The sequence below is a fragment of the Orycteropus afer genome, unplaced genomic scaffold (genome assembly GCF_000298275.1).
Source record: "Orycteropus afer afer isolate SDZICR_OR568_19922 unplaced genomic scaffold, OryAfe1.0 scaffold00130, whole genome shotgun sequence".
Lineage (NCBI taxonomy): Eukaryota > Metazoa > Chordata > Mammalia > Tubulidentata > Orycteropodidae > Orycteropus > Orycteropus afer.
The window spans coordinates 5,139,436-5,166,514 of record NW_006921717.1 but is presented as its reverse complement, the minus strand read 5'-3'; the positions used below and the strand labels follow the sequence as shown (position 1 = coordinate 5,166,514).

At 56.6% G+C, this 27,079-nt stretch overlaps 2 protein-coding genes across 2 annotated transcripts in view; one reads left to right on the top strand and one right to left on the bottom strand.

Moving 5' to 3' along the window:
• MACROD1 (mono-ADP ribosylhydrolase 1) overlaps positions 1 to 27,079 on the bottom strand; it is a 179,521-nt gene that overhangs the window by 116,992 nt on the left and 35,450 nt on the right. The gene's annotated exons all lie outside the window — the stretch shown is intronic.
• On the top strand, positions 9,039 to 11,063 carry FLRT1 (fibronectin leucine rich transmembrane protein 1). The gene has a single exon (XM_007944837.2). It carries the CDS (start codon positions 9,039 to 9,041, stop codon positions 11,061 to 11,063), a length of 2,025 nt encoding a protein of 674 aa, XP_007943028.1.

The window sequence follows — 27,079 nt, the reverse complement described above, 5'->3', positions numbered from 1 at the left end:
CTGCCCAGCCACTCCAAACCAGGCCCAGCCAAGTTAACACATAACCTTAACTACCACACCCCTGTCTGCTATGGACACAAGGCAGGGGCAGAGGGTGAAGAAGGGGCCACAGGAGATCAGAGGAAAGAGGCCAGACCACTGTGCTCAGGACCAGCAGGGTACAAGGACAGCTCTTTAACCTTACGTGTCAGCACCCAGGGTCATACACTGGGGGTCCTTTGCACGTTACCTCCTTGGATCCTCAGAGCAACTCTGTAAGGGGAATTATTAGCTCCAGGTTTCCAGATAAGGAAAGTGAAGCTCAGAGACGGCAAGCAACCTGCTCAAGATCACACAGCCTGGAAGTGACAGAGGCAGGACTTGAAGCCAGGTTGCTCTGTCCTGGAAGATGGCAGAGGCCAGTGGCTGATGGAAAAGGGCAGGAATGGTGCTCCATCCCCCACCCTCCACCCCCAGCTCATGGGGCTCCTGATCCCACCAGCTGGAGCCTCGGTGGCTCCAGACCCCCACTGCTCACTCCCCCGCCCTCACGGCACACCAAGAACCCTGCTGTCAGTCATACGGCTGGCAGATCGTAACTCACACCATGCTGAAGTCTGCGGGATCCGTGCGACGGCGACAAGTAATGCCATAAAAGACGGGCAATTTACCGGGTTTAATTTGATGGCCACATAAACCATCAGACACACAACAAGGGAATAAAAAGGCCTGCAGGCACCCAAGCAGTTTAAGGGCACCTCCAAGGAGGGGTGCTCTCCTTGTCCCCCTCCCCCAGGCCCTTCCTGCCTTCTTGGAGCCAGAGGGTCCAGCCTTGGGGCAGCCTTGAGTTCGGGAGGGGGCTGCAGAGGAAACTCAGGCCCAAGATGGATGAGGCTTGAAGACAGGGGAGAGGAAAGGCCTTGGGTCCCTGCCTCCCAAACATGTCTCAGTTATCCATCAAGCATCTCTGAAAGGTGCAATTTATACTCTATTATGATGCCGGGGCCTCTGGGGGCTGAGGACTGTGGCCATGAGCTGAGCCAGCACCGGAACAGATGTTCCTGCCAGAGAATGCGGTGGCCAGCCTTGGCTATGGCCTTAACAAGCCTGCCCCCAGCTCAGGGCTCAGCCCCAGAACTGCCAAGCCCAGAGGCCACCTGCATTTCTTGTGCTGATACGCAGCAGCTGACAGACCAGGGAGGGTGCGTGTCCCCTGGCTAGATGCAGGGACCCTGAGCCGTCCCGTCTCTGGCACCTGCCCCGGGCCTGCCTCTTGGCTTATAAGTAGACCTTTGGTGGCTCTTGCTCCATGCTGGAGACCTGGGCAGGCTGTGTTATTTGACAGTCTTTCCTCTCTCCGAAGGAGCACAGTAGTTCAGCTCTCATCTGCCAACCAAAAGATCAGTGGTTTGAACCCACCAGGCGCACTAAAGGGCAGTCAGCTTCTGCAAAGATTTACAGCCTTGGAAACTCTATAGGGCAGTTCTGCTCCGTCCTACAGGGCTGCTGTGAGTTGGAATCAATATGACGGCACTGAGCCTCATTGTGAAAGGGGGACATGGACCTGTGTGCATGTGGCAGCCTTAGGTACAAAATAAGGACCTTTGCACCCGTTCAGCCTGTGAAGCAGAGAGGGGATGAGGCCTGGCTGGAGAACCTTTCTGAATGTCCGGGTGGATCCATTCCTCTGAAGGCCTGTGTCCTGGTCCGTAAGGCTGTTCCTGCTTCCAGCCCATCACCTCCTGCGACTTGGGCCAGCGCCCTTCCCAGCCCCAGATGTACTGAGCTGTAATGAGAGGCAAGGGGAGACGTGGCCGGATAAGGGCCAGTGCTCCATCCACACTGCTTACCTCCCAGGGCAAAGCAGGCAGGTTGCTCGTGGGGAGGGGCCTCAGGAAAGAGCTACAAGCCCTCATTCAAGGCTCCATGGCCCTGTCCAGGTGGGCTGGGGGCTGGGGACACACCATCTTCAGCAAAGACACCCCATCCTCTGCAGCTAGACAGCCCTGGGCTGAATCCTGAGTCCCCCACTTCCTGCCAGGGGACCTTGGGTGTGTCTTTTGGGTGCCTCTGTTTCCTCAGCTGCAAAAGGGGTCAGTGGCAGTTCCTTCCTCGTAAGGCAGTTTATTCAGGGAACAGTAGGAAGCACCACTACAAATCAACCACCGGTTGGACCCAGGGAGATATGGCAGTGAACAGACCACACCCAAATCCCTGCCTGTATAGGGCCTGCTTCCTAGTGGGGAGACAGACTTTACGACAAAAGAAAGTGAAGTCGATCTACAGCATGTTAGTGCGTGGTGAGTACTACAGAGAAAGTAAAGCGGGGGACAGCGATGAGTTGTACTCTGGAGGTTATGATTTGTCATCAAGATGCCAGGGAAGGGCCTCCCCTCATGGAGGCGAGGGGGCGAGCATGAGGCCGTCTGAATATCTGAATAATACCTGAATAGGGAGCTCTGGTAGCATAGTGGCTAAGGCACTTGACTGCTAACCAGAAGGCTGGCGGTTCAAACCCACCAGCCACTCCTCGGAAGGAAGATGGGGCAATCTACTTCTGTACTGATACTGCCTCAGAAACCCAAGGAGGGGTCGCTATGAGTCGGGTCTGACTTGACGGCACAAAACAACAAACAACAAGATACAATAATATCGTTATAAGGACAATACTTTTTAAAAATAAAACAAACTCACTGCTGTTGAGTTGGATCCGACTCATAGCAACCCCTCCTTGGTTTTCCGAGGTGGTATCACTACATAAGTAGATTGCCCAACCTTCCTTCCATTTATCATGGAGCTCCAGTGGCGTAGTGTAGGCATCTGACTGCTAACCAGAAGGCTGGCGGTTCAAATCCACCAGCCACTCCTCAGAAGGAAGGTTGGGCAATCTACTTCCATAGTGATACCGCCTCGGAAACCCAAGGAGGGGTTGCTATGACTTGGATCCGTCTCGACAGCAGTGAGTTTGCTTTTTGGTCATATATATATATATGAGCATATGAGCTCTGGTAGCATAGTGGTTAAGACACTTGCCTGCTAACCAGACGGCTGGCAGTTCAAACCCACCAGCCACTCCTCAGAAGGAAGGTTGGGCAATCCTACTTCCGTACCGTAGTGATACTGCCTCGGAAACCCAAGGAGGGGTCGCTATGAGTAAGGTTTGACTCGATGGCACATAACAACATTTATATATATATATATATATATATAAAAACGTGAATGAGGATGTTCTCAGCAGAGGGAGCCACAATGCAAGGGCCCTGGGGTGGCTGTGCCTGGAATCAGAGTGGACAAGGCCATCGGGGCGCTGTGCCAGATGACACGGGGCCGTGACGGCCACCATGATGCCCGGGGCCGTGACGGCCACCATGATGCCCGGGGCCGTGACAGCCACCATGATGCCTGGAGACTCTGAATGGAGGACTAATGGCCTGACTCAGGGTTTTCCAAGGTGACTCCTGCTGCTGTGGGGGACACACATGGAGGCCAGGACTCACGTGGGGGCCAGGGCACACATGGCCAGACCACATGGGGGCTGTTGATTAATCTGGGTGAGGACTGCCTGGAGCAGGCCGCTTACCAGGGAATTGGAGAGGCTTTGATTGACTGGGGGAGGGGTGCATTTCCAAGGAGCTGCTGGTGGCTGGATGTAGGCTTCTGTTGGGGGGGGGACTGCATGCAGGGGGCTGGGTGGTGCTCAACCCCAAGGTGGAGGGCAACACCACCCCATGTCATTAGCATCCTCCCTGGGAGGCCATTGCCATTGGCATTTAGTGAGCACCTTCAATGGGCCAGAAACGGTGTTCAGCAATGTCTGATGGGTTTGATCCTTGCTGCCGAAGAATTTGACATTTGGAGGGAGAACCAGCGGTTAGGATGGGTGAGGTGCACTGACATGGGGCTTGGCTTCGCCTTCAGGGAGCTCCATGAGAGCTCACCTGCTCACAGCTGCGAGGGAAGGGACTTCTGAGGTGTGCAGGCTGGGCCGGAGTTACCTAGCTGGGGCCGGAGGAAGGAACTGTGTGTGAGAAAGGGGAACAGCATGTGCAGGGCCCCAGAGGAAGACCAAAAAAAAAAAAACCAAATGCATTGCTGTAGAGTTGATCCCAACTCATAGCAACCCTCCTGGGTTTCCGAGGCGGTATCTCTACGGGAGTAGAATGCCCAATCTTCCTTCCGAGGAATGGCTGGTGGGTTTGAACCACCAGCCTTCTGGTTAGCAGTCAATGACTTAGGCACTATGCCACCAGAGGAAGACAAAGGGGTCAAACGCTAGGAGCAGCTTGGTCTGGCAGGAGCCAAATGGTGGTGGCCAGAATGAGACAGGAGAGGCGAAGCCCACATCCAGGGTAGGGTGTCAGCTGCCTTGAGGGGAAAGGAGGGCCTGCAAGGAATAGGAGTGGGGAATGAATGGAAGTGCAAGATGCTGTGAGATGTGGTAACTGGGTGGGGTGGAGGCAGGGGACCACCGAGGGTGACCCAGCTTTTTGGCCTGAACGAGCAGGGTAGGGGGGTGCTGCCCCTGAGCTGAGCACAGGAAGGGTCCGGGTGGGATGCACTGAGTATGAGACATCCATGGGACACCCTAGAGGGGATCCCCGCTGGGGAACATGGGGCAGGCTCTGGGTAGGAGGGAGGGAAATTCCTAGGATGGCCTGGTTAGGCCAAGACTTGGGTTCCAGGCTCAGACAGGCATCACTAAAGAAACCAAGACACAGGCAGAGGTCCGCGTTCAGGGCTCCCAAGTTCTGAGGGGCTAGAGCAGGGGTGTTAGGAGGGTGGGTGGGGCCACAGCCACCCAGCCTGGCAACGAGCAGGCAGCACCCTCAGCCCCCAGTGCCAGTGGGTACCGGTGTGAGGGGTCATGCTGGCTTTAAGGGCCCCAAGTGTTGGGGGCAGCCTGCCACCTGCACGGAGCTGGGGCCACTGGCTGATCCATCACCCCTTATTCCAGGCCTCCCCAACCTCTCCTTTCCTCGGGGGGCCTTTTCTCCACCATCCCCCAGATCCACAGGCAGACCCCACCTGCCCTTCCCCCTTGCCCTCACTGGCTTCCAGCCAGGGTGTCTGGGGTCAGGCCTCCACCTGCATTGGGTCTACTTCATACCAACACAGGCCTGAGCAGGGTTAACGCCCCCGCCTTGATGAAGGCCTTAGAGCTGCCGGGTGACTGAGCAAGAGCCCCTGCAAACACAGAACGGACGTGAGGTGCAGTGGCACCCCAGCCTTACTCAGTGGCACTGTGGGGTCATTCTGTCATTGGATGGTCACTGATACCATGCAGCCTAGGGTATCCACATTGAGCAGAGACGTGGAAATACTAGTCACCAAACAGCATAGGCTGCAGCCCTCAGAGACAAGATGAAAGGCAGTCAAGATTCTGGCCCGAGTTTGACCCAGATGGCCTGGTCCCAAGCCCTCACTGCTTCTCGGGTGGCCTTGAGCAAATCAACATCTCTGGGCTTCAGTTTCCTCATCTGCAAAATGGGAACAAGAGGGGCACTGACCTCATGTTTGGTGGGAGGATTCAATGACATGGTCACAAAGCCCCAGGCAAGGTCTCTATTATGGAGTGAGCTTTGAGACCAGCACACTGTAACCCCAGCAGCTAAAACTTCCTTAACCAAACCTCTGCCAATCACAGATCTGATAAGTTATGTACATATACATACATAACTCTTACAATTAAGTATCTGTAAATTATCTATTTCGTAAAGTGTAGTATACATAAGGAACTCTTACAACCAGGTACTTGCAAATCATATATCTGCTAAGAGTGTACTATCCAGAATATGTAAAGAACAAAAGCTTTACATAGTAGACAATCAATAAAAATCTGTTGAATGGATGGATGTGTGGATGGAAGGATGGAGAGATGGGTGAAGGATGGATGGCTCAGTGAGTGGTGGATGGGTGAAGGAATGGATGATGGGTGGATACATGGATGGATGGGTGAAGGGATGGAGGGAGAAAAGTGAAGGAAAGGATAATGAGGGGGTGGATGGATGAATGGGTGGGTGAATGGGTGGATGACTAAAGGAATGGATGGGTAGTTGGATGGATGGGTGAATGAACAGATGGATGGATGGATGGGTAGAAAGGTGAGGAAAGGGATGGTGAGTGGGTAGATGGATGAATGGGTGGGTGGATGGATGATGGAATGGATGGATGGATGGGTGGATGATAGAATGGATGGATGAATAAATGGATGGATGGATGATAGAATGGATGATGAATGGGTGGGTGGATGGATGGATGACGGAATGGATGGATGAATGTGTGGGTGTATGGATGGATGGATGGGTGGATGAATGGGTGGGTGGGTGGATGTATGGATGATGGAATGGATGGATGAATGGGTAGATGGATGGATGGATGGACGACGGAATGGATGGATGGGTGGGTGAATGGATGGATGAATGGGTGGGTGGATGGATGGATGGATGGGTGGGTGTATGGATGGATGGATGGGTGACGGAATGGATGGATGCATGTGTGGGTGTATGGATGGATGGATGAATGGGTGGGTGGATGGATGGATGAATGGGTGGGTGGATGGATGGATGAATGAGTGGGTGGATGGATGGGTGATGGAATGGATGGATGAATGTGTGGGTGTATGGATGGATGAATGTGTGGGTGTATGGATGGATGGATGAATGGATGGGTGGATGGATGGATGGATGGGTGACGGAATGGATGGATGGGTGGGTGGATGGATGGATGAATGGGTGGGTGGATGGATGGATGAATGGGTGGATGGATGGATGGATGGGTGATGGAATGGATGAATGAATGTGTAGGTGTATGGATGGATGGATGAATGGGTGGGTGGGTGGATGTATGGATGATGGAATGGACGGATGAATGGGTAGATGAATGGCTGGATGGATGACAGAATGGATGGATGGGTGGGTGGATGGATGGATGATGGATGGACGGATGGATGGATGTATGGATGACTGATGGACAGATGGATGGATGGATGGATGGATGGGTGGGAGGATGGATGGATGGATGAATGGATGGACGGATGGATGGATGGATGGATGATGGAATGGATGGATGGATGGATGGATGGGTGGGAGGATGGACGTCTGGATGTCTGGAGCTCTGTCTGCAGCATCTACCTGTACCTCAGCCTAGCAGAGGAAGAAACATTTGAACTTGGTCCCCAGGGATGAAGAGCACTTTGCAGATGGATGGGAGCAGTCTAAGAACAGAGAAAGGGACACAGAAAGGAAGGGTTTGCCAGGGTGGGAAATGAGGTCACTCAGTCACTGCGCCTGGGGCAAAGGAGTTGGTGTGTTCATCAGGCGGCCATTCTGCTTCACCCACCAGGGCTGCTCCCCAGCTGGGGTCTCATCTCAGGCTCCGAGGGACCACTGGGCCCTGCCATCAAAAGCCTTTATGAAGCTAGGTTATACAGCAGACCTGCTGCCAGCTACACGACGACACCTTCCCACTGAAGTTGAAAGACAATTTCTTTTTAATTGATTTTTTTTATCACTCTGAACAGTAAAATAATATGAGAAAAATCTACTTTGCAATTTTTCCATTTGTGAAAACTGAAATTACACCTTGCAGACAATTCCCTCGGAGCATAGACCCCCTCCCTCCTTTCACTCATTTCATTTCTCTAAGTACAAGAAAACATATATGTATGTTTGTTTGTTTTTTTTTCCTTTTTCCAAAATAGCTAAAAGTTTCATGATTAGGGAAGGGGCCGAGGTGTGGGATAATTGCCCACCAAGAACGGAGCGCAGAGCCAGGGAGGGCCCCTCGGCTCAAAGCAGGCTTCTGTAAATACACGTGGAAACGATTCTGTTGACGCCAGATTCTTCTGTCTCTGAAATGGACAAGTGACAAACAGGACATGTTTTAACACCAAAGAATAAAGCACCGCTCTCGGCTGCTCTCCAGTGACGACGCTGGCAGGTGCTGTTTTGCAGGTGCTAGTGTTGGGCTCGTGGGCCTCCCAGAATTCGGCTTTCGCTCCAGACCCTGCGTCTGAGCCAGCTCGTGCTGTGCGGTCCCTGTTCTAGGTGACGCTCTTGCTCTGGATCCGTCACACGTGCCCTTGGTCCATTCCGTCTACACTGACCTGCACTCTTGGCATGAGCCACGTGGTCACTGCTAACTGCCACCACGTCGGTCCCCAACTCATGGCAGCCCCACACACAATCAAATGAAACCCTGCCCCATCCTGCGCCAACCCCACGGTCACTTGAGGACAGGACTGTTGCAATCCGTAGGGTTTTCATGGCTGACTGCTGGAGCAAACTGCCAGGTCTTTCTTCCTGGTCTGTCTTAGTCTGGAAGCTCCGCTGAAGCCCGTTGAGCATCCGAGCCTCCAGTGACAGATGGGCGGTGGCCGCGCTTCAGGTGCACTGGCTGGGAATCGCACCTAGGCCTCCCACATGGAACGGAGAATTCGGCCACTGAACTACCACTGCCCCCAGCACCAGCTGTAAAGACTGACTTAGGGGAAATGTTGAAAGACGAAACCAGAAGTCACCAAGCTAGCCTCTCCCAAAGTTCCCAGTCCCACTCTGGGGGAGCCGTGGGCCCGCAGACATCTAATTAATAAGCAACTTCTTTCAGGAGCTCTGGTGGTGCAGTGCCTAAGGCCTTTGACTGCTAACCAGAAGCTTGATGGTGCAAACCCACTGGCCACTCCACAGAAGGAAGACTGGGCAGTCTACTTCTGTAAAGACGGAGCGCCTCAGAAATCCAAAGGGGGTCTCTAAGAGTTGGAACAACTCGATGGCAGTGAGCCTGGCTTGGTTTTTGCCCTTGGTAAGATTTTCCATTAGCCACAGCCACTGCCTGTGACATAACCCTGGCATGAAAAGGCCGAGCACGCGTGCCTGGTGGTTTGACCTCTGCCCTGCAGGGACCGACGGCGGTCATGGGCTGGCATCGGGCAGGTGGGCACCGCGTGACTCGCTGCTCAGGCAGGCTCCTCGGCTCTGTTGCTCTCTCCTCACGGGTCTTGTGCTCCTTGCAGGTGTGGAGGACCCAGGTCAGGTGGGGTCAGGCGCCCCCAGCTGTCCACCATGGTGGTGGCACACCCTGCCACCACCGCCACCACCACGCCCACCGCCACAGTCACGGCCACCGTCATCATGACGACAGCCACCATGGACCTCCGGGACTGGCTGTTCCTCTGCTACGGGCTCATTGCCTTCCTGACCGAGGTCATCGACAGCACCACCTGCCCCTCGGTGTGTCGCTGTGACAATGGTTTCATCTACTGCAACGACCGGGGGCTCACGTCCATCCCCTCGGACATCCCCGACGACGCCACCACCCTCTACCTGCAGAATAACCAGATCAACAACGCCGGCATCCCCCAGGATCTCAAGACCAAGGTCAACGTGCAGGTCATCTACCTGTACGAGAACGACCTGGACGAGTTCCCCGTCAACCTGCCGCGCTCCCTGCGGGAACTGCACCTGCAGGACAACAACGTGCGCACCATCGCCAGGGACTCGCTGGCCCGTATCCCGCTGCTGGAAAAGCTGCACCTGGACGACAACTCCGTGTCCACCGTCAGCATCGAGGAGGATGCCTTCGCGGACAGCAGGCACCTCAAGCTGCTCTTCCTCAGCCGAAACCACCTGAGTAGCATCCCTTCGGGGCTGCCCCACACGCTGGAGGAGCTGCGTCTGGATGACAACCGGATCTCCACCATCCCACTGCACGCCTTCAAGGGCCTGCACAGCCTGCGGCGTCTGGTGCTGGACGGCAACCTGCTGGCCAACCAGCGCATCGCCGACGACACCTTCAGCCGCCTGCAGAACCTCACCGAGCTCTCGCTGGTGCGCAACTCGCTGGCCGCCCCGCCCCTCAACCTGCCCAGCGCCCACCTGCAGAAGCTCTACCTGCAGGACAACGCCATCAGCCACATCCCCTACAACACGCTGGCCAGGATGCGGGAGCTGGAGCGGCTGGACTTGTCCAACAACAACCTCACCACCCTGCCACGCGGCCTGTTTGACGACCTGGAGAGCCTGGCCCAGCTGCTGCTGCGCAACAACCCGTGGTTCTGCGGCTGCAACCTCATGTGGCTGAGGGATTGGGTGAAGGCCCGGGCAGCCGTGGTCAACGTGCGGGGCCTCATGTGCCAGGGCCCCGACAAGGTCCGGGGCATGGCCATCAAGGACATCACCAGCGAGATGGACGAGTGCTTCGACACGGCGGTGCAGGGCGGCGTGGCCAACGCCGCCGCCAAAACCACAGCCAGCAACCACGCCTTGGCCACCACGCCCCAGGGCTCCCTGTTCACCCTCAAGGCCAAGAGGCCGGGGCTGCGCCTTCCTGACTCCAACATTGACTACCCCATGGCCACCGGCGACGGTGCCAAGGCCCTGGTCATCCATGTGAAGCCGCTGACCGCGGACTCCATCCGCATCACGTGGAAGGCCACGCTCCCCGCCTCCTCCTTCCGTCTCAGCTGGCTGCGCCTGGGCCACAGCCCGGCCGTGGGCTCCATCACAGAGACCCTGGTGCAGGGAGACAAGACAGAGTACCTGCTGACTGCCCTGGAGCCCAAGTCCACCTACATCATTTGCATGGTCACCATGGAGACCGGCAACGCCTACATGGCCGACGAGACGCCTGTGTGTGCCAAGGCAGAGACGGCCGACAGCTACGGCCCTACCACCACGCTCAACCAGGAGCAGAACGCTGACCCCATGGCAGGCCTGCCTCTGGCAGGCATCATCGGTGGCGCCGTGGCACTGGTCTTCCTCTTCCTCGTCCTGGGTGCCATCTGCTGGTACGTGCACCGGGCTGGTGAGCTGCTGAGCCGGGAGAGGGCCTACAACCGGGGTAACCGGAAAAAGGACGACTATATGGAGTCGGGGACCAAGAAGGATAACTCCATCCTGGAAATCCGAGGCCCTGGGCTTCAGATGCTGCCCATCAACCCGTACCACGCCCGGGAGGAATATGTGGTCCACACCATCTTTCCTTCCAACGGTAGCAGCCTCTGCAAGGGCACACACACCGTTGGGTATGGTACCACACGCGGCTACCGAGACGCCGGCATCCCCGACATAGACTATTCCTACACATGATGCCCGCCCGGCCTGGCCACCTCCACCCCGGCTCCTGGCACCCCCCGGCCCGGCAGCATGGCCTTGCCCAGCCTGCCACCATCCGAGAGAACAAGGTAAAGAAATTCCCCGGTGACTTTCCCAGCAGAAAGCAAAGTGTGGGGAGGGCGGACGATTTTATAGACAACAACAATGGGGGAACCTTAAAAAAAAAAAAAAAAGAAAAAGAATAGAAGGCAGGAGGGGAACTCGACGTCGTGGAAGACATAATTTATACGGAACGATGCCAGTTGGGGAGGGAAGGATTGAAAATAAAACGGCGGGAAGGGTTGGGCTGAGTTCTTTTCTCTTTTTTTTTTTTTTTTTTCCTGAACTGGAAAGATACTACCTGTACAACGTCTGTGTTTGGGGCCTTCGCAGGGAAAGGCTGTCGCCACGAGAGGCCCCATGCAGCTCTCTCAGCGGCGGCTCTCCTGTGGACAGTTTTTGGCCTCCTCACGAAGGAGAAGGGGAGAAGGTCTTTGCTGGGAGGAACTGTCCTGAGATCTCATCCTGGTTCCTTCCATATCGTTTCCCTTACAGATTTGCAGAAATAGCGCGTCTTTCATGGCATTCTCTAAAGAAGTCCGTAGTCAGTTAAAACGATGACTTTTTTTTCCCCTCCTGGACTGAAAGGCTCTCTGGTCCCACGCACCACACTCCACAGAAGGGCACCCGCCCCGCGGAAGCTGCCAAGCTCCCTGCTGTTGGAGGCGCAGGGAGACGTAGCTCTCTGTTCGTACATTTCTCTGTCATGTATCTGAATGTAGCGGGGTCGGGAGAGCCACACACACCCTCCTGACAGTACTTCTTGGGTCAGTTCATAACGATTTCCCGAGACTGTAGAATCGCAAAATCATTGCTCTCTTCTAGAAATAATTGAGTAAGTAGACAGTGTATCGGGGACGGGAATGGGTCGGAGGGAGGAGACTCAGTCCTCTGTGGATATTGCTGTTCCCAGAGGCTGAGGCGTGTCTGTCCGAGCTGGTGGAGGGCGGACAAGGGGCAAGGGGCACTTTCAGTTCAGTCCTATCTCAGGTCGGCCGGAGCTGGGCCACTCTCCTTTCTGGTACAGAGAAAAGCGTCCCTTGATGGCCCGTGTCCCCCTTTCTCTCCCACCCACAGATGCAGTCACCTCAGTAACTACTCTTTAAGCAGGTACTAAGTGCTGTGGCCTTCCTCCCGGGACGGGTAATTGGTGCAGAGATGGGTTTTTTCTTTTTTTTTTTTTTAACTCTCAGCTGATTAGACCTAATGGTTTCCATGGCTGCTCAAACAAAGCCTAGAAAAAGCGAGGAAAATTCTCCTCAAAGCCCTGGCAGACAGCACCCCCAGAATGCAGAAAACGCAGCCGTGCCCACCCCTGGAACTGTGCTCTCTGAGAGAGAATACAGACTGGATCTTTCTAAAAATGCCGGCCTCAAATAGGGTAGTGACTGGACCTTCAGAGGACTTAAGGCTTTAGTTCCCCCTCTGGAATGAATGTTGCCACCATTTATCAACTGACAGAGCAGTGTGGTGAGCCATGAGATTAAAATGATGATGAAATAATGACAGTGGGTCTAAAAAGAAGAGAGGCGTGGTGCCCAGAGTCTGATATTTCCTGCATCCCGGCACTCAGGGAACGCAGGTCACCATCTGTCAACGTGCCACTTGTCCTGCTCTGGGGATGCACCATGTCAAAGAAGAGCCAGACGCCACTGCGTGGCGAGCAGGGGGATGAGAAGGTCCGGCTTCCGGCGGTGGTGTTTTCAAAAGGCCTCGCTGCTCTGACCAAAGGCAAAGGCAGCAAGAGGAGTGTCCGAAGCAGCTCCAGGGCTGTCGTGATGTGCCCAAGGGCTGGTCACTTCCAGGACAAGAAAAGATCTGACGGGGCCCTTTGGTGAAGAGGCGGGGCAGAGAGAAGTGGACATTCCAGCTGCAAGCCGGGAGAGATGCAGATTCTCCGCCGAATGAGTCCAGCCAGCCGCCGCGTCGGCTCACACAACAGGAATCCAGCCCCCAAATCATACCTTTCTTTCCTTTTCCCACCTGACTCATTTCTGATACAACGAGGTCGGGAAAGAAATTTTCCCAGCCTTAATCTTAATCTGTAAGAAGCCGGCTTTGCTCTGGACTGGAGCGCCCCAGATGCAGGCCCGTTACTGGCCTTTGGGAGGAGGAGCAGAGGGACTCCCAGGAAGTAGGGGTGAGGTGGTGGCTGGGAGTGGAAGCCTAAAGCCCCCCCTTCAAGAGCCCCACTCCGACCTTCTGCCAGGGTTTCGGGAAGGCCATCGCCCAAGCCTTGAGCACTTGCAATGTACCACTGCCAACATGCCTGGTCCCTCAATTTCCCTCTAGGTACCGCTTTCTCCTTTCCCCACCCCAGGCAGGAGGTCAGCTTATCCCTTGAGAGCCCAGGAAGGTGGTTACGGGACAGCCTTCAGGGCTGCAGGGTAGGCACAGCTCGGCCTGGGAGGACAACGGGCAGGGCTGAGTCGGCTGTGCCCAGCTCCCCTCTGGAGCCCAGGAGAGGTGATGAATTTCCTCCCCCATGGCCCAGAGGAAGGCCCGCAGGAGCCCTGCCACCCACCCTCCAGAAGCCCAGGCCTGAGGACACTCACCAGTCCCCTCTGCCTGGCTTTGCACTAAGGGAACTCAGGTCAGGGCTCAGCCCATCTCACGGTGGCTACAGCGCCCAGGTCCTGCCTGACTCACAAAAGAGCATCCTCCCCTCCCACTGACCCCACCTGAGGCCCAGACCAGCTCCTCAAACTGGCTGTCACGTCTTTCTGGCCCCTTTGCATCCCTCACCTTCCAAGAGTCCTTCCTGAGAGCGGGTCCCCGCTGGACCTCATCCCCTCCCAGTCCAGCTCTGAGATGGCCACACAACAGAACCAGCTAGAAAGAGGCTTCCTGGTGCCCGGCCTCTCCCACCCAGAGGATGCCGGACAGCCAAAGACCACACCCAGGGCCTGCCCCTGCTGTGCACGGTGCCAGCTCTCCGGGGAGCCTGCGTGGCCCCTGCCCAGCCAGAAGCACCTCGTTGGCCTGAGGGTTGATGAGTCCATTTTGTGGCGTTGAAGGCGGCCTTAAAGTTAAAGGGGTAAAAGCCCAAGACACTTCTTTGGCTAAGTGGTTTACCCTTTGTGGTAATTAGATGTAGTGATTGGAATCTCTTTCCTATTACATGGCAATTTTCCTTTAAATTCCCCTTAAAAAAAAAAAAAAAAAGCAGGAGAGAAGGCAGCAGCCGGTGTGTCATTTGCATTTTGCGAATGAGGCCTCTTGTAAGCTCAGCTCAGGCGTTGGGCCGACGTATGGAATGCTTAAGAGATTACTAAGAATAAAATCTATTAATTAGTCATACTCAATTCCGCAGACACGATGTGCATCGAAAGCCTCTTTCTTCCCTCCTTTCCTTCCCCCGTCCCTCAGCCGACATTTTCTCCTGTCTATTGGCTCCAGCTCCCTGGCCCGCCTCCATGTTAACATGGCGGCTGGGTCCTCCCCCACCCAGGGAAGGAGGCCATTCTGGGCCCAGAGGCCGTGGTACCCACTCTGGGTGACAATGGCTGAGGAGATGCTGCTGGCTGGGTGGGGCCTGGCCCCTCTGAAGGCCACCCCTGCCTTACACCTCTTCTCACTCCAGAGATACAGGGCCCAGGTGCTTGACTGCCTCCTCCTGGCCCAGGGTTCAGGAAGGCTGCACCAGCCCCAGCTAGGGGAAACTGAGGCAGGGCAAGAGCTAGTCAGGGAGGGTGATTCTGGAAAGGTGTGAGTAAAGCGTGTTTTGCGAATCCGTCACACCATTTCCGTTTCTGTGAAGTGCGTGTGGGTGCGGAGGTAGGGTCTAGCTTCAGCCAGGAGAGACATGTGCTCCAAGGGCTGAGAGGGGACCCTCCGCCCACCCACTCCCCCAACTCACTCCCTGAAGATTCTGGAAGGCTGGAGCTTGTTCGAGGCCGGGTGGTCCAGAGCGGGAGGGACAGGCCAGGTGAGGGACCCTTGAAGGCTGACTGGGCTCCGAGGAGACGGGCCCAGGACCTATCTGGGTCCACCCCAGCGGTGGTGCAGAGCACACGGGAGGTGAGGCGAGGCTGGGAGCACTCAGGACAGGCCTTCCACCGCCATCTCCACCAAATGGCAGCTGAAGCCCCAAACCCAGCCCACTCCAGAGTCCTGCTTCACGCTGAACGCGCCAGGGAGCAGAGCAGGGCTTCTGAGCCTCCCGCTTATGAAAAATACAACAAGGAAGATTGCATGCGGCAGTCAGGGAGCGGTGGAGCGAGCGAGGCAGTGCTGGGAGGAAACCGGGGGCCTTGCCGCAGGGAGGGGCCGTCAAGGCTGCAGTGGCTCAGGCCCCCCCAGGCCACACCACGCTCTCTGGGCCAGGACGTGGCCAGGGGCAGCTGTGGGCGTCCGGCGCAGCCCTGTCCACTCCCCCACTGGAGTCGGAGCAGGCGACCGCCAGGCGCTGACACCTGGCGCTGGCCCAGAGCCAGGGTGAGCGCTAACAAGCAGCTCACAGACCTGCCACTCCGCACAGCCATCCAGAGCGAACAGAGGAGGCCGTTTTTTTTCCTTAAAGAGGGATAAAAAGGCTCAAAAAAATGCAAATCATTACCGTTTACAACCAAGCGAGTCTGCTAAATTGATTAGGGGAGATTAAACTCCTTGGAGGTGAGGGAAAGGGGGATTGTTGGTGTTTTACGAACCAGCCCTGAGTAGCCCTACACAAAGCAGGGATTTTCCGGGGCCTGGCTCCAGGTCTCCCCCTGCTCAGCACCAGGGAGCTGGAGGTCTCTGAGGGCAGACTGAGTCCTCTCTGGATACACTGGGTTAACACAGGTCTGGGTTCCACCCTCTAGGCGACCCTGGGCGGGGCAAACAGTTAAGGGCTCAACTACTGACAAAAGGTTAGCGGTTCAAGCCTGTGGAGAGGCATCTTGGAAGGTGGGCCTTTGGTGACCCGCTTCTGACAGTTCACAGCCCTGAAAACCCTTTGGAGCACAGTTCTACTCTGAGACACACAGGGTGGCCAGGCTGCCCCGCCCCTAGATTCCGTCTGCCTTGGGGGTGAAACAGGACTTTTCAGCCAGGGGGCGTGGCTTAGAGCAAGAACTCTAAAACCACAAGCTTTTCTGTTTCTTTTCTGTCCCAGGGTGGTTCTGTGTCTGATCCACTCCCTGGGGCTGGTGAAAGGCAAGTTGAGGCCAACTATCAAGGGAAAGCAGGAGGTCAGGGAAAAGAAACTGAGGCCCAGCAAAGGAAAGGCAATGAGCTCCCCGTCCCTGGGAGCATTCAAAGACATGCAAATCATTACCGTTTACAAGTCTGCTAAATTGATGAGGGGAGAGTAAACTCCTTGGAGGTGAGGGAGAGGGGATCTGTACAGGCAGATACCTCTGCCTGAGGCAACACCTTGTTCTCTGGTCCCACCCTGGCTCTGTCACCGCCCCCCCCCCCTCCAGAGCCCCGTAAAGAAGCAGAGGTAGAGCCAGATTCACCCTGCCGCTCAAAATAACCAACGTGCCCTGAAAATCCTGAGTCGGCTGCCCGGCCCCATGCAAAGAGCTGCCGTGCCACCAGAGATGCTGCAGCATTGTGTCCAAAAGGCCCTGGGAGAGGACATGCAGACAGGAGCTCCCCCAGCCTGAGTCAGAACTCAGCACAGAGCAGGGAGGTGACCCACCCCCTGTGCCAGGCGTGGGGCTGCGGCCTCCCTAGGGCTGTTCCCGGGGTTGTGAGGCCTGTCCCTCCCTCCACCCAACACCGTTTTCCCCCACCTCCACACACACTGTGTCCCTGCGGGCTCCATCCATCCATCTGGCCAGGTTGATGGCTGCCTGGGGCAGTTCCCACTCTGCCTCTTTAAGTAAGCATTTACCGTTTCTTTTGAAATGTTCCAAGCAGTTGCCTGAAACACTCACAGTGGCGTCTTTAAAAACCCTCACAGATTCCTTTCACTCCTTCCCTCCTCCCTTTGCACTGAACTTCTTCCTTTTTTGAGGTGTTTTTCTCTGCTTCCAGAAATTCCATGTTGGCTAGGCCCTGGTCCCACCTCTCACCGTAAAATGAGATGGCCAGGTGGCCTGGGGACCCCTTTGCCACAGTGGGCAGACCCTTGTGCACTTCTCCTGGAGACACAATGTATAGGCAGATCTTCAGCCTGGGGCACAGCTGGAGAACTTGGGGGGGCCTGGGAGACCCCAGTATTGCCTCCTCACCCATTATTACAGAAATGCGCCTTGTACCCAGGAGGGAAGTGGGGACATACTGAGAGCCCACATCCCACATCATAGCAAAGCCAGGGCCTGTGGCACTGTGGTCATGCTACCTAGCTCCATCCTTCCTCACACCTGGAAGCCCAGAGGTGGAGGCCGGGGGGCCCTTACAGGAAGGTCCCTCCCACCAGTGCCCCTGAATCTCTTTCCCAGCTGCTCATAGGATGCCAGGTCCCCACACTGCTCTGTGCCTCCCTGGGCCCAGCACAGTGCCCGGCACACTGGGGCAGGAAGTTTCCTCTCCAGCAGTGGGATGAGGTTGCCGGCTCTTCTCGTTCCCTCTCTCTGCCGTCTGCCCACCCAGGCAGGCGCCAAAGGGCCCAACGTCTGTGTTGGCACCGCCTCCCCTCCCCTCCTGGCACGTGGCCTGCTGGAGGCCTGGTGCATTGAGGACTCATCTCCACAGCTCCTCATCTCCAAAGCATTTTGCTCTCTCTCCCTTGGATCCGCCCGATCACCAGCTGTGAGCCTGATGGGGAAATCTAGTCGCTGAGCGACATCCAGCTGGTGGCTTGGGTGACTCGGTTTCCCTTCCTGCATCTCGCCTCAGGCAGTGACCAGGAGGGCAGAGATGGGTGGTCAGAACTGGAGAAGGCCACACAAAGGCACTGCAGGAGACTGAGGGGACACCCACCGCCTCTCTGCACACTCCCACTGAGACAGCCTCCCGCCCCCTGTCCGGAGCTGCCTGCCTGGAAGAAGTGACCAGGAAGTGTTCTCAAGATGAAGGAAGGAACACAACATGGAGTGACAATCAAAGCCACCAGGGCCACCAGACTGCCACGGCTCATGTCCTCGGAGCATCTTCCACCCCCTGGTGTAGGGACAGAGCCACTGTCACACTACCCTGCTGGCCCTGCTTTCTCTCCGGTGGTTCTGGGTACGGAGGGGGAAGACATAGACTGAAAACCCTGAAACAAGACTCTTCTGCCTGCCCGGCACGGCCACCCGCCAACAGGCCGGCCGCCTCAGCCGAGAGCCCACCCTGCCTGCAGGGCTGGCGCCAGGTTGCAGCCTGAGGGGGAGGGTCCTTTGAATCAGGACCCTGGGGCCTTCCAGCTCGTAAAGAGATGCCAAAAGCCAGGCAGGGGCAGCCGTCTGGCCTGGCATTGGAGGTTTGTCATCTGAGAGCAAGCAAAACGAGGAGAGAGATGGTGTTGAAGGTTGGAGGAGGCTGCGGGGTTGTAAACACGCGTTCTAGTCAGAAGGATGGTGCAGCTGTGTGACTCGCCTGGCTGAAGCGGCCCCTCGCTAATTATGAATGTCACCAGGCGGGTGTGAACAGGGAGGCAAAGGAAAGACGCATGCTAAAAGCAGCCCCACGCGTAACCGGTGCAGAGCTGATGTTTTAAGAGCCGCCGACAGCAATTCCCTCTCCGGATGTTAAGAGGTGATTTGTATCTCATTTGATACCATTAGGCATCCTGGGCTGAGGCAGCGCCACACTCAGTGTAATCCCATTCCTGGTGGTCTGAGGAGGAAAAGACGGCCAGGGGGGCTCTCTGCTGCAGCCAGTGTCGTGACGAGGGCAGGCCTGGCCTCTCTGAGCCTGTGACCAGGTCTCTTCTGCCCCAGCAGCCCCTGAGCTTCCCTGAGCCCCTGCCTTTCCCCATCTGCAGAAACCCACCCTGTGGGGCCCTGGGCCACACACTCCTCGTCTGTTGTCTCTCTCTCTGAAGGGCAAAGCAGGCCCAGGGGTCCGAGTGACAGGACCACTCCCACAGCTGCCTGCTACCGTCGGGGACTGGGCCGCTGACCTGGCCTGGCTCCTCGGACCCTGGCCAGGCCCGGTGCCCGCCTGCCTCATGCCCACCCTCGCCACCAGACGGGTTTTCAGAACACCAACACTCCACACAAACACTCACCACGTCGACAACAACACAAACCAAAGTGCACTGCAAACCGCCCTTTGGCCTCCTCCTTGTAGGTGCCTTGAAACTTCAATGTTGACATGAATGTGATTAACTACTTGGTCCTATTTTTTTGTTTGTCTGTTTTCATATAAAATGTCCGAGTCCACTTTCCTTGTCCTTTCTTGAAATAAATAGAAAGATTTAACTTTTACAGTCCTCTCGGCTGCTGACTCGGGGCTGGGAGGCCCAACGTGCCGGGGCCTGGTGACTGACTCCTGAATGGTCGTGGTGGCCAGCAGCTCCTCTCCAGGCCCTACCCTGCAGGTCAGCCCTGCTGTGGGTCCACTGGCATGGGGGAGAGACTCCGGGCTTAAGAAGCTCCCTGGGGTGCCATCGGAACCTAGATAAACATTCTGCTGCAGGCAGGACGTCGGACCTCTGTGGGGGGACCCCACGAGCCCGGGAAGATGTGCAGGCATTAGGAGAGGTGTCTGAAACCAGCCGCTCAAGGCTGACCAAGGACAGCTAAACTCAGCCCAAGGAGGGTCTCGCCACGGAGGCCCATTAACGGGAGCTGTGGATTATCCTCTAAGTCGCTCCGGCAGCCTTGTGAACACCCAGATAAGGCAGAAATGCACAGGCCAGGAGGAACCCAGGTTTATTCCTCCACGGGCAATCACTCCATCCTGGGTACCTACACACACACACACACACACCTCTCGCCCCCAAGTTCACCCACGGCTCCCAGAGCACATGTCACACCTCAAGAGGGGGAGAAGGGAAAAACATTTTCTGTGAGAACAGGAGCAGTTTCTGCTAAATGGAACTTAAAATAAGGCCTCATTTTTCCTGCCTTCGATCTGATTTCAAGTCTGGATAGGAGTTAAAGAGCTTTTCCTTACATTCCAAGGGGGAAAAGTTACTTCCCCACATACCTTGGTAGCAGGTGGGCCCCAGCTGGGGTGACGCAGGTGTTCCGGCCCCAGGGCTTCTCCCCCACCACGTCTTCTCCTCAGCCCTCACCTCCCGTTCCCGTTGGGGGAACCCTGCAAGGGCTGGAGGATTTCCCCCAGAGAGCAGGACAAAGTGCCTCTTCCAGAAAAGGACTGTTTATCTGACTCCTCCCCAGGGCCCAGTGCATAGCAGAGGGTCAGGAAGCCCACTTCAGTCTTCTGACCCGACACCTGACCTCCAGGCCTGCAGGGTGACCTTCTGGGTCACAGTTAGCCATCAGTCAGTGGATACCTACTGAGGGCCTCCCACTGCTGCTGGGGTTAAGGTGTCTCAGAGCTCACCCCCTAAGTGGGAAAGGGACAACTGAGTGAGGTGGGGACCTGCCCTGCTCTGGGGAGGGGGAGGCTGTCTGGGAGAGATGTCCCCTGTGGCCTATCACATGCGGAGGAGGCCTTGGCTCTCCCTGGAGATGCCTGACACAGAGGAAGCCCTGAGGCAGGAAGGCAAGCCCAGTTCTGTGCCCCCCTCTGGAAGAACCCCCTTCCCTGTGAGCAAGAGGCATTTCCTGCCACCCCTTCCCCACCCCCCAGGCTCCAGCCCCAGCCCCAGCCCCTTTCCCTGTGTGCCCAGCTTCCGATGACACTCCCTTCAGACCCCAGCCAGCTTGTTCTCAGGCCCCAGGTCTGCACCACTCTGATACCTCTACCTGGACACCAAACTCACTGCCACGGAGTCGAATCCAACTCAGAGCGACCTCCACTGGGTTTCCAAGGCTGTAAATCTTCACGGAAGCAGACTGCCTCGTCTTTCTTCCGCTGAGTGGCTGGTGGGTTCAAACCACTGACCTTTTAGTTAACAGCCAAGTGCCTTAACCACTACACCACCAAAGCTCCTTCAGCCAAATTGTTGCTGTTGTTGTTGTTATGTGCCATCAAGTCGGCCCCGACTCATAGCGACCCCTCCCCCTCCTTGGGTTTCCGAGGCAGTATCACTACGGAAGTAGGATTGCCCAACCTTCCTTCCGAGGAGTGGCTGGTGGGTTTGAACTGCCAGCCTTCTGGTTAGCAGTCAAGTGCTTTAGCCACTATGCTACCAGAGCTCCTAAACTAACCCTTCAGCCAAAAGGAGGGTGAAAATAACAACCCTTAACACAGTGAGGGCAGCACCCCGAATCAAGGTGGGGTGCTAGCACCGTGTTCCCCAACTGTGTTCTTTAGACCCTAGAACCCACAGAGGTTCTACTCACAAAGGGTCCATGTCAGAGGGGTTTGGGAACCACTGGAGGACGGCCGTTTCCCTCCTGGGGGCTCCTAGTGTGGTGGGCCTTGCAGTCACTCAGAACTGGGTGCTGGCCTCAGGCTCCACCGCTCATTAGCTATGTTACTTACCCTCTCTATACCACTCTGCGTGCATCGTTATGGTTCTGAGCCCCGTAGAGTGGTTGGAGCGTCCCGTGGGTGAAAGAGGTAAGCCCTCAGAGGGCACCTGGCCCCCAACAAGTGCTCAGAAACCCTGGCTGGGGGACTCTCACCTCCCTCCCAGAACCACCCTGCTCGTGTTCCCGGAACTTCCAGAAGGGGTGAGGAGTGGGGCTTCCCATGGCTTGAACGGAGGTGCACGCCTCCACTTGGCCTGCCCCCACACGGTCCGTCTGACATCCTTGGCCCCAGGGATGGAGTGTTCCTTGCAGGGGGGTCCAGGCACCTCTCAGAAGCCCTGCAGCAGTATAGCACAGTGCTCCAGGTCTAGCTCAGAGGAGAGGTGTCTGACTAATAGTGGAGGGGTCTGCCCCAAACCATCCACCGACCCCCAAGGTCCCTGGCATGCTCTCAGCAACCTGCTAAGAGAATCTCAGCTGACCCAAATCTTCAGCTTGAGGAGAACTGCAGTGGGGGCGGGTGGAGGAATTCTAGGTTTCAGTCACTGTCCCTGGGCTGTGCCAGGGAGGGGCCCCACAGGAGGTTCCGGGATGTGAGTTTCAGGTCAGCAGAAGGAAGAACCTCCAAATGCAACCGACCTTTTCTGACCAGGAGGAGGAAGTAGACTGAGAGGTGGTGAGCTCCCTGTCCCCACAGGAATGCAAGCAGAAGCTCCAATCCCTCAGTGGGATATGCGCACTGGGCAGTAGAGGGGTCTAGCTGATCCCTGAGTCCTGCTGTCTCTCTATCATGATTTCAGGGTCGCCCCAAGCAAAGGGGGGAATCTCCCTGCAAACTTGGGACCCTATTCCTGCCACAGTCCTCGTACACATCTTCTCTCCAGCTTAGCACCTTTCCTCCCTTTCCTTCCCACAAAGAAATCCCAAGACTCGAATGTCACTGAGGGTGCAGACAGGTGTAGGATGAGACCTCCAGATGTGATCAAGGGCACCTCAGGAGCCCCGACTCTAACTGGCTTATTAAGAACAGGGCTAAACGTTCCTGTTAAGTGGGGAACAGGTGAGCGGCACCTTCTGCAATGCCACCATAGCCCCTGTCCCTTTCACCTCCCACTTGGCTACCACTCAGGTTCCAGAAGCTCTCCTTCTGCCCCCACCTCCTGGGGAAAGAGCACCCCAAACCTGGAGGAGTCGAACACCCCAAACCACAACCCCTCACTCAAGATCTGTGGCTGTTTCTTAGCAGCTGCTAGGAGGGTCCCAGGAGCCCTGGGTGACACAAACAGTTAAGTGCTCATCTACAAGCAGAAAGATTGATGGTTCAAATCCGCCCAGAGGCGCCGCGGAAGATAGGTCTGGCAACCCACTTCCGAAAGCTCACAGCCTTGAAAACCCTATGGAGCAGCTTTACCCTGCACACACAGGGGCTCCAGGAGGCGGGATCAATTTGACAGCTAACAACGACAGCGGGGGAGGGGGAGGTGCACAGACATCCGGGGCCACCTACCCAGCCCCAAAATTCCGGCTCAGTGGGTCTGGGTGGAGCTCACTCATCCACTGTCAAGCACCAAAAACAAAGGGTGCTCCTCCCCACCTCCCACCCACCCACCCCACTCCATCTTAGCACAACGCGGCTGCCTCCCCACCAGCCACACACCTCGGCTCTGTCAGGCACCTGCAAGGGACCCTCTCCTCCTGCTTGGCAAAGTAAACAGGTTCTCTCAGGCCGCTAACTGACAGCACGCGTGAAATCCCGGCACTCCCCCTCGGAGATTTACAGGGGAAGTGAAATCTTATTTGCACCACTGCCAAGCCTGGGACGCGATGAAATTACGCCTGGTGGAGAGACCCAGCGCTCCTCTCCTCGCGAGCGGCTGCATCGCAGACGGGCTTATTAAAAGCCACAGTGGCCACGTTTCAACCTGTTCCAGGTGTTAAGTAATTTCCTGCCACCCAGAATTCAGTGGCAGGTTTTTATCATTTTGATTTCCGTGATTCAGGGGGGAGCCCTGAGAGAAGCCCACTCAGGGGACCACGGGCCTAAATGCTCCCCTGTACCCCAAGTCACCACGGGTGGAAATGGGGGCCAGGTGTGGGAGGGAGTGAGGGTAGTGGCGTGAGTGAAAGCCACGGCTCAGTCTCTAAGCAGGGCTCCATCAAAGTTCAGTCATGGTGGAGGGTGGGAGGACAGGCTCAAAGACCCCTCCACCCCATGACTGGAGACCCCAGTGAACCCCGAGACCCACCGACATTTTCTGAGGCAACAGAAAAGGAAGCCCAGTGAAGGCAAAAATGGCCTCTCTCCTGGGACCTGGCTGCCAGCCACGAGTCAACAAGTCTTTATTGAGCACCTACTATGTGCCAGGCCCTGCTCAGCAGGGACACAGCAGAGACCAGGACAAAAGAGTGTGCTCCCATGGAGCTCAGGTTCTAGGAGTAAATGCTGGATAATCAGTATTTCCTGGGAGGCAAACAAACTCTTGAAAGGGAGGCCCATGGTGGCCTGGGGGCACTAAGGGCAGCAGCTTGGGAGGGAGGAGGCCAACTCTATGTAGCATCCACTGGCCCCTGAAACAGAGACTGTCCTGTGTCACAGAGCAAGGCTCAGAGCTTCTGGTGCAGGGGGCAGACGCCCCGTCTCCACCCTCCTCCACTCCCAAACCTTCTGAGAGCCACACGCGTCCAGTCACAGAGCGTCAGGTCAGGGAACCATGCAGTCTGGGCTCACAGGGTTGGAAATGGCTCACGTGCCCCTGGCTCTCAGGCCTGTCTCAGCAGGGCCATCTGAGAGCCGTTTGATGCCTGCTGGCTTTAGGGGGATAAAGCCTATTATGAAGGCTTATGGGTTACCTGACACCCCTCTCAAAGTCCCCTTTCTCCACCTGTTTTCAAAGCCTCCAAGAAGACCAAGGGGGCTCTTCAAAGTCCAGGATGAGCCAAGAGCAGTAAATTCCTTAATTAGCTTTCTCTTGGAACCAGCCCCGGGGCGAATGGATTACTCCTGGTGGAAGGTGGGGCGGAGCAGAGCAGATTCTTCTTTCAGAGCCCGGATTACAAGCGCAGGGGTGAGGACCTGGGAGCAGTGGCCAGGGTCGGGTGTGTCCCCAGCAGGTCAGTGGCCGCCCCCACCAACAGCTCCCGAGGGGCTGGCAGATGGAACCTGTCACCAGGAAGATGCCGAGTGGTCCTAGGAGCTGGCACGAGAGACACTTGGCACGACGGGCTGTGAGCCTGGGCCTGTTATGAATGTGCCCGTCCAGATCCACAACTTCATAATTGGGGGGGATTTCCTAAAGGGGGGCCCATCTGTGAGAGCAGAGCAGTGCGGGCCGGCAGTGCCAGGCGCTGGGCATCTGTTACCACATTTCATTCTCATGGCCAAGTGGGAAACCAAGGCCAGACGGAAGGACTTGCCAAGGCTACAGGGACAGAGGCTGGCCCTGGAACCGAGCTCTTCCCCCAGTTCTTGCTCCCTGAGACCCCCTGAGGAGGCCTGACTGAGGGTCTGTGACCCTCAGGGGAAAGGCCCGGGTGAGCCCTCTGCCCCAGCACCGCCTCCTCCAGGAAGTCTTCCCTGGATCCCCATCGAAGCTCTCAGCACCCTGGCTGGAACCCTGGCACCCCCTCCACAGTGAGCACTCTTTAGGGGCAGGGACTTACTGATTTCCTATCCCCTAAGTGAGGGAAGGCATGTTGCACCCCTGAATGAGTGAGTGAATGAGGGGAGTGGGCACGCAGTAATAGCCACTTGTGGCCGCAGGTCTGGGACTGCAAAGAGGAGCCTGGCAGGAGCTGGGGTGTAGGCCAGACCTGAGACTCAGGAGCAGGAGGACAGGGAAGGAGGGAGCTGAGGCAGGATGCTGTCGGGGGCCCCAGGGGGCCGAGCGCAGGCTGGCATCTTCCCCAGGCCCGGGCTCTCCTGCTGGCCAACTTTACCCAGGGTGGGCGGGCAGGAGGATAACATGGACTCAGAGCCTCGGTTCCAGGGACTGCAACCTTCTGCAGCGGAACTTGGGCACCCCCACCCCACCCCGGCCCCAGCTCCAGCCCCATATCAAAGGCAGCCCCACGCTGAGTTCTGAAGATAAGGGCTGTCCACAGGAGGGGCAGGCAAGTCAGACACAGCCCCGGAGCAGCCCCCAGACTTCCTCTCTGCTCCCACAACACCAAATTAGCCAACCCCAGAGGGGCTGCCACAGGCCCCATCTGGGACACTCCACCCAGTCCCTCCTCCGGCCAACTCGTGTCTGTCCCTCGGGTCTGGGGTTAAAGTCCCTTCCTCCAGAAAGCTTGCCCTGGCCCAGGGTCAGGTCATTCCTCTTGAGGGGTCCACAGCTCCCTCAAAACCTCAGTACCCAGCACAGCACCTGTGGCACTAGGGCCCCTTGATGAGCACCTGCTGAATGAATGAATGAACAAATGAATGAATGGACAGGCAGCTGAATGAACGGCCGTGTGTGGAGCACATGGGAGGGCTGTCTTCAGGTCCAGGAAGGCTCCCGGAGCACAGGTTGCTCAGAGTTGGCCAAGTGAAAACAGAGGGAAGGGTGTTGTTGGCAAGGGGAACAGCCCTTGCAAAGACCAGGAGGTACAGAGAACACTTATTTAGCTGGGCTGGAATGAGAGCACGGGAGAAGCAGCAGAATGAGGAAGGCAGGAGAGGCACTGGGGCCAAAAGACGGGGTCTGGCAGCCAGGACACCCCTAGAGCTGCTGTCTCTGTGTGGCAACACCTTTCTCACATGGAGGCTCAGCTCTGGGGGTCCTCACTTACACTAAAGGTTCTAGGACTGCCCTCCCATTGTGCACTGCATAGGGGGGTGGCTGACAACAGCCTCCAGGCTAAAGAGAAAGCTGAAACTCAGAGGCATGTGAGAGGCAGGAGACTGCATCTGCCCCACAGGAGGTTAGGCCCAGAGAGAGCACGGCCACGGCCACGGCCACGGCCACGGCCAAGGAAGCTTGTGCGTGGACCCTAGGCGAGGGAGCTGGGGCAGGGGCGGCTGGGAGCCACACCCCCTCGAGCACGCGGGTGGTGGCTGTGCAGAGGCGGTGGGTGGCAGGCTTCTGAGTCCCACTGTGAGCAGAGACAGGAGTGCTGCTTGGTTTTTGGCATCAAACAAATATTTCCGGCACTCTCTGGGTACTAGGTTTGGTGAGAATACCCTTGGAACTCAGGAACGAGCCCCACATCGGGCTGTCTCCTGCTCCTCTCCCACCTGCAAATGTCCACAGGGACAGTGTCCCCCTCTTGATGAGAAGGAACGATACACCCTCTTTTAATTATCCTTTCCTTAATTGTTTGCGACGTGCTGCATCTTTCCCCAGGACACCTGGTCATTTATTTTTCTCCTACTGGGAACTGCCTGTCCGCATCTTTTGAGCATTTTTCTTACTGACTTGTGGGAGCTTTTTGCATATTGATAGAGGCGAGAGAAGCAGCCTTCTCCTGGGGCATCGTTCTCAGGACCTTCCTCCAGGGTCCTCAGTCCCCGCACGAGGGTGGGGATTTGCACAGATTTCTGGATGTCTCTGCCAAATCCTTGCT

Bases quoted from the DNA above. Each gene is read 5' to 3' on its own strand.
- FLRT1 (XM_007944837.2), top strand. From the start codon at position 9,039: ATGGTGGTGGCACACCCTGCCACCACCGCCACCACCACGCCCACCGCC.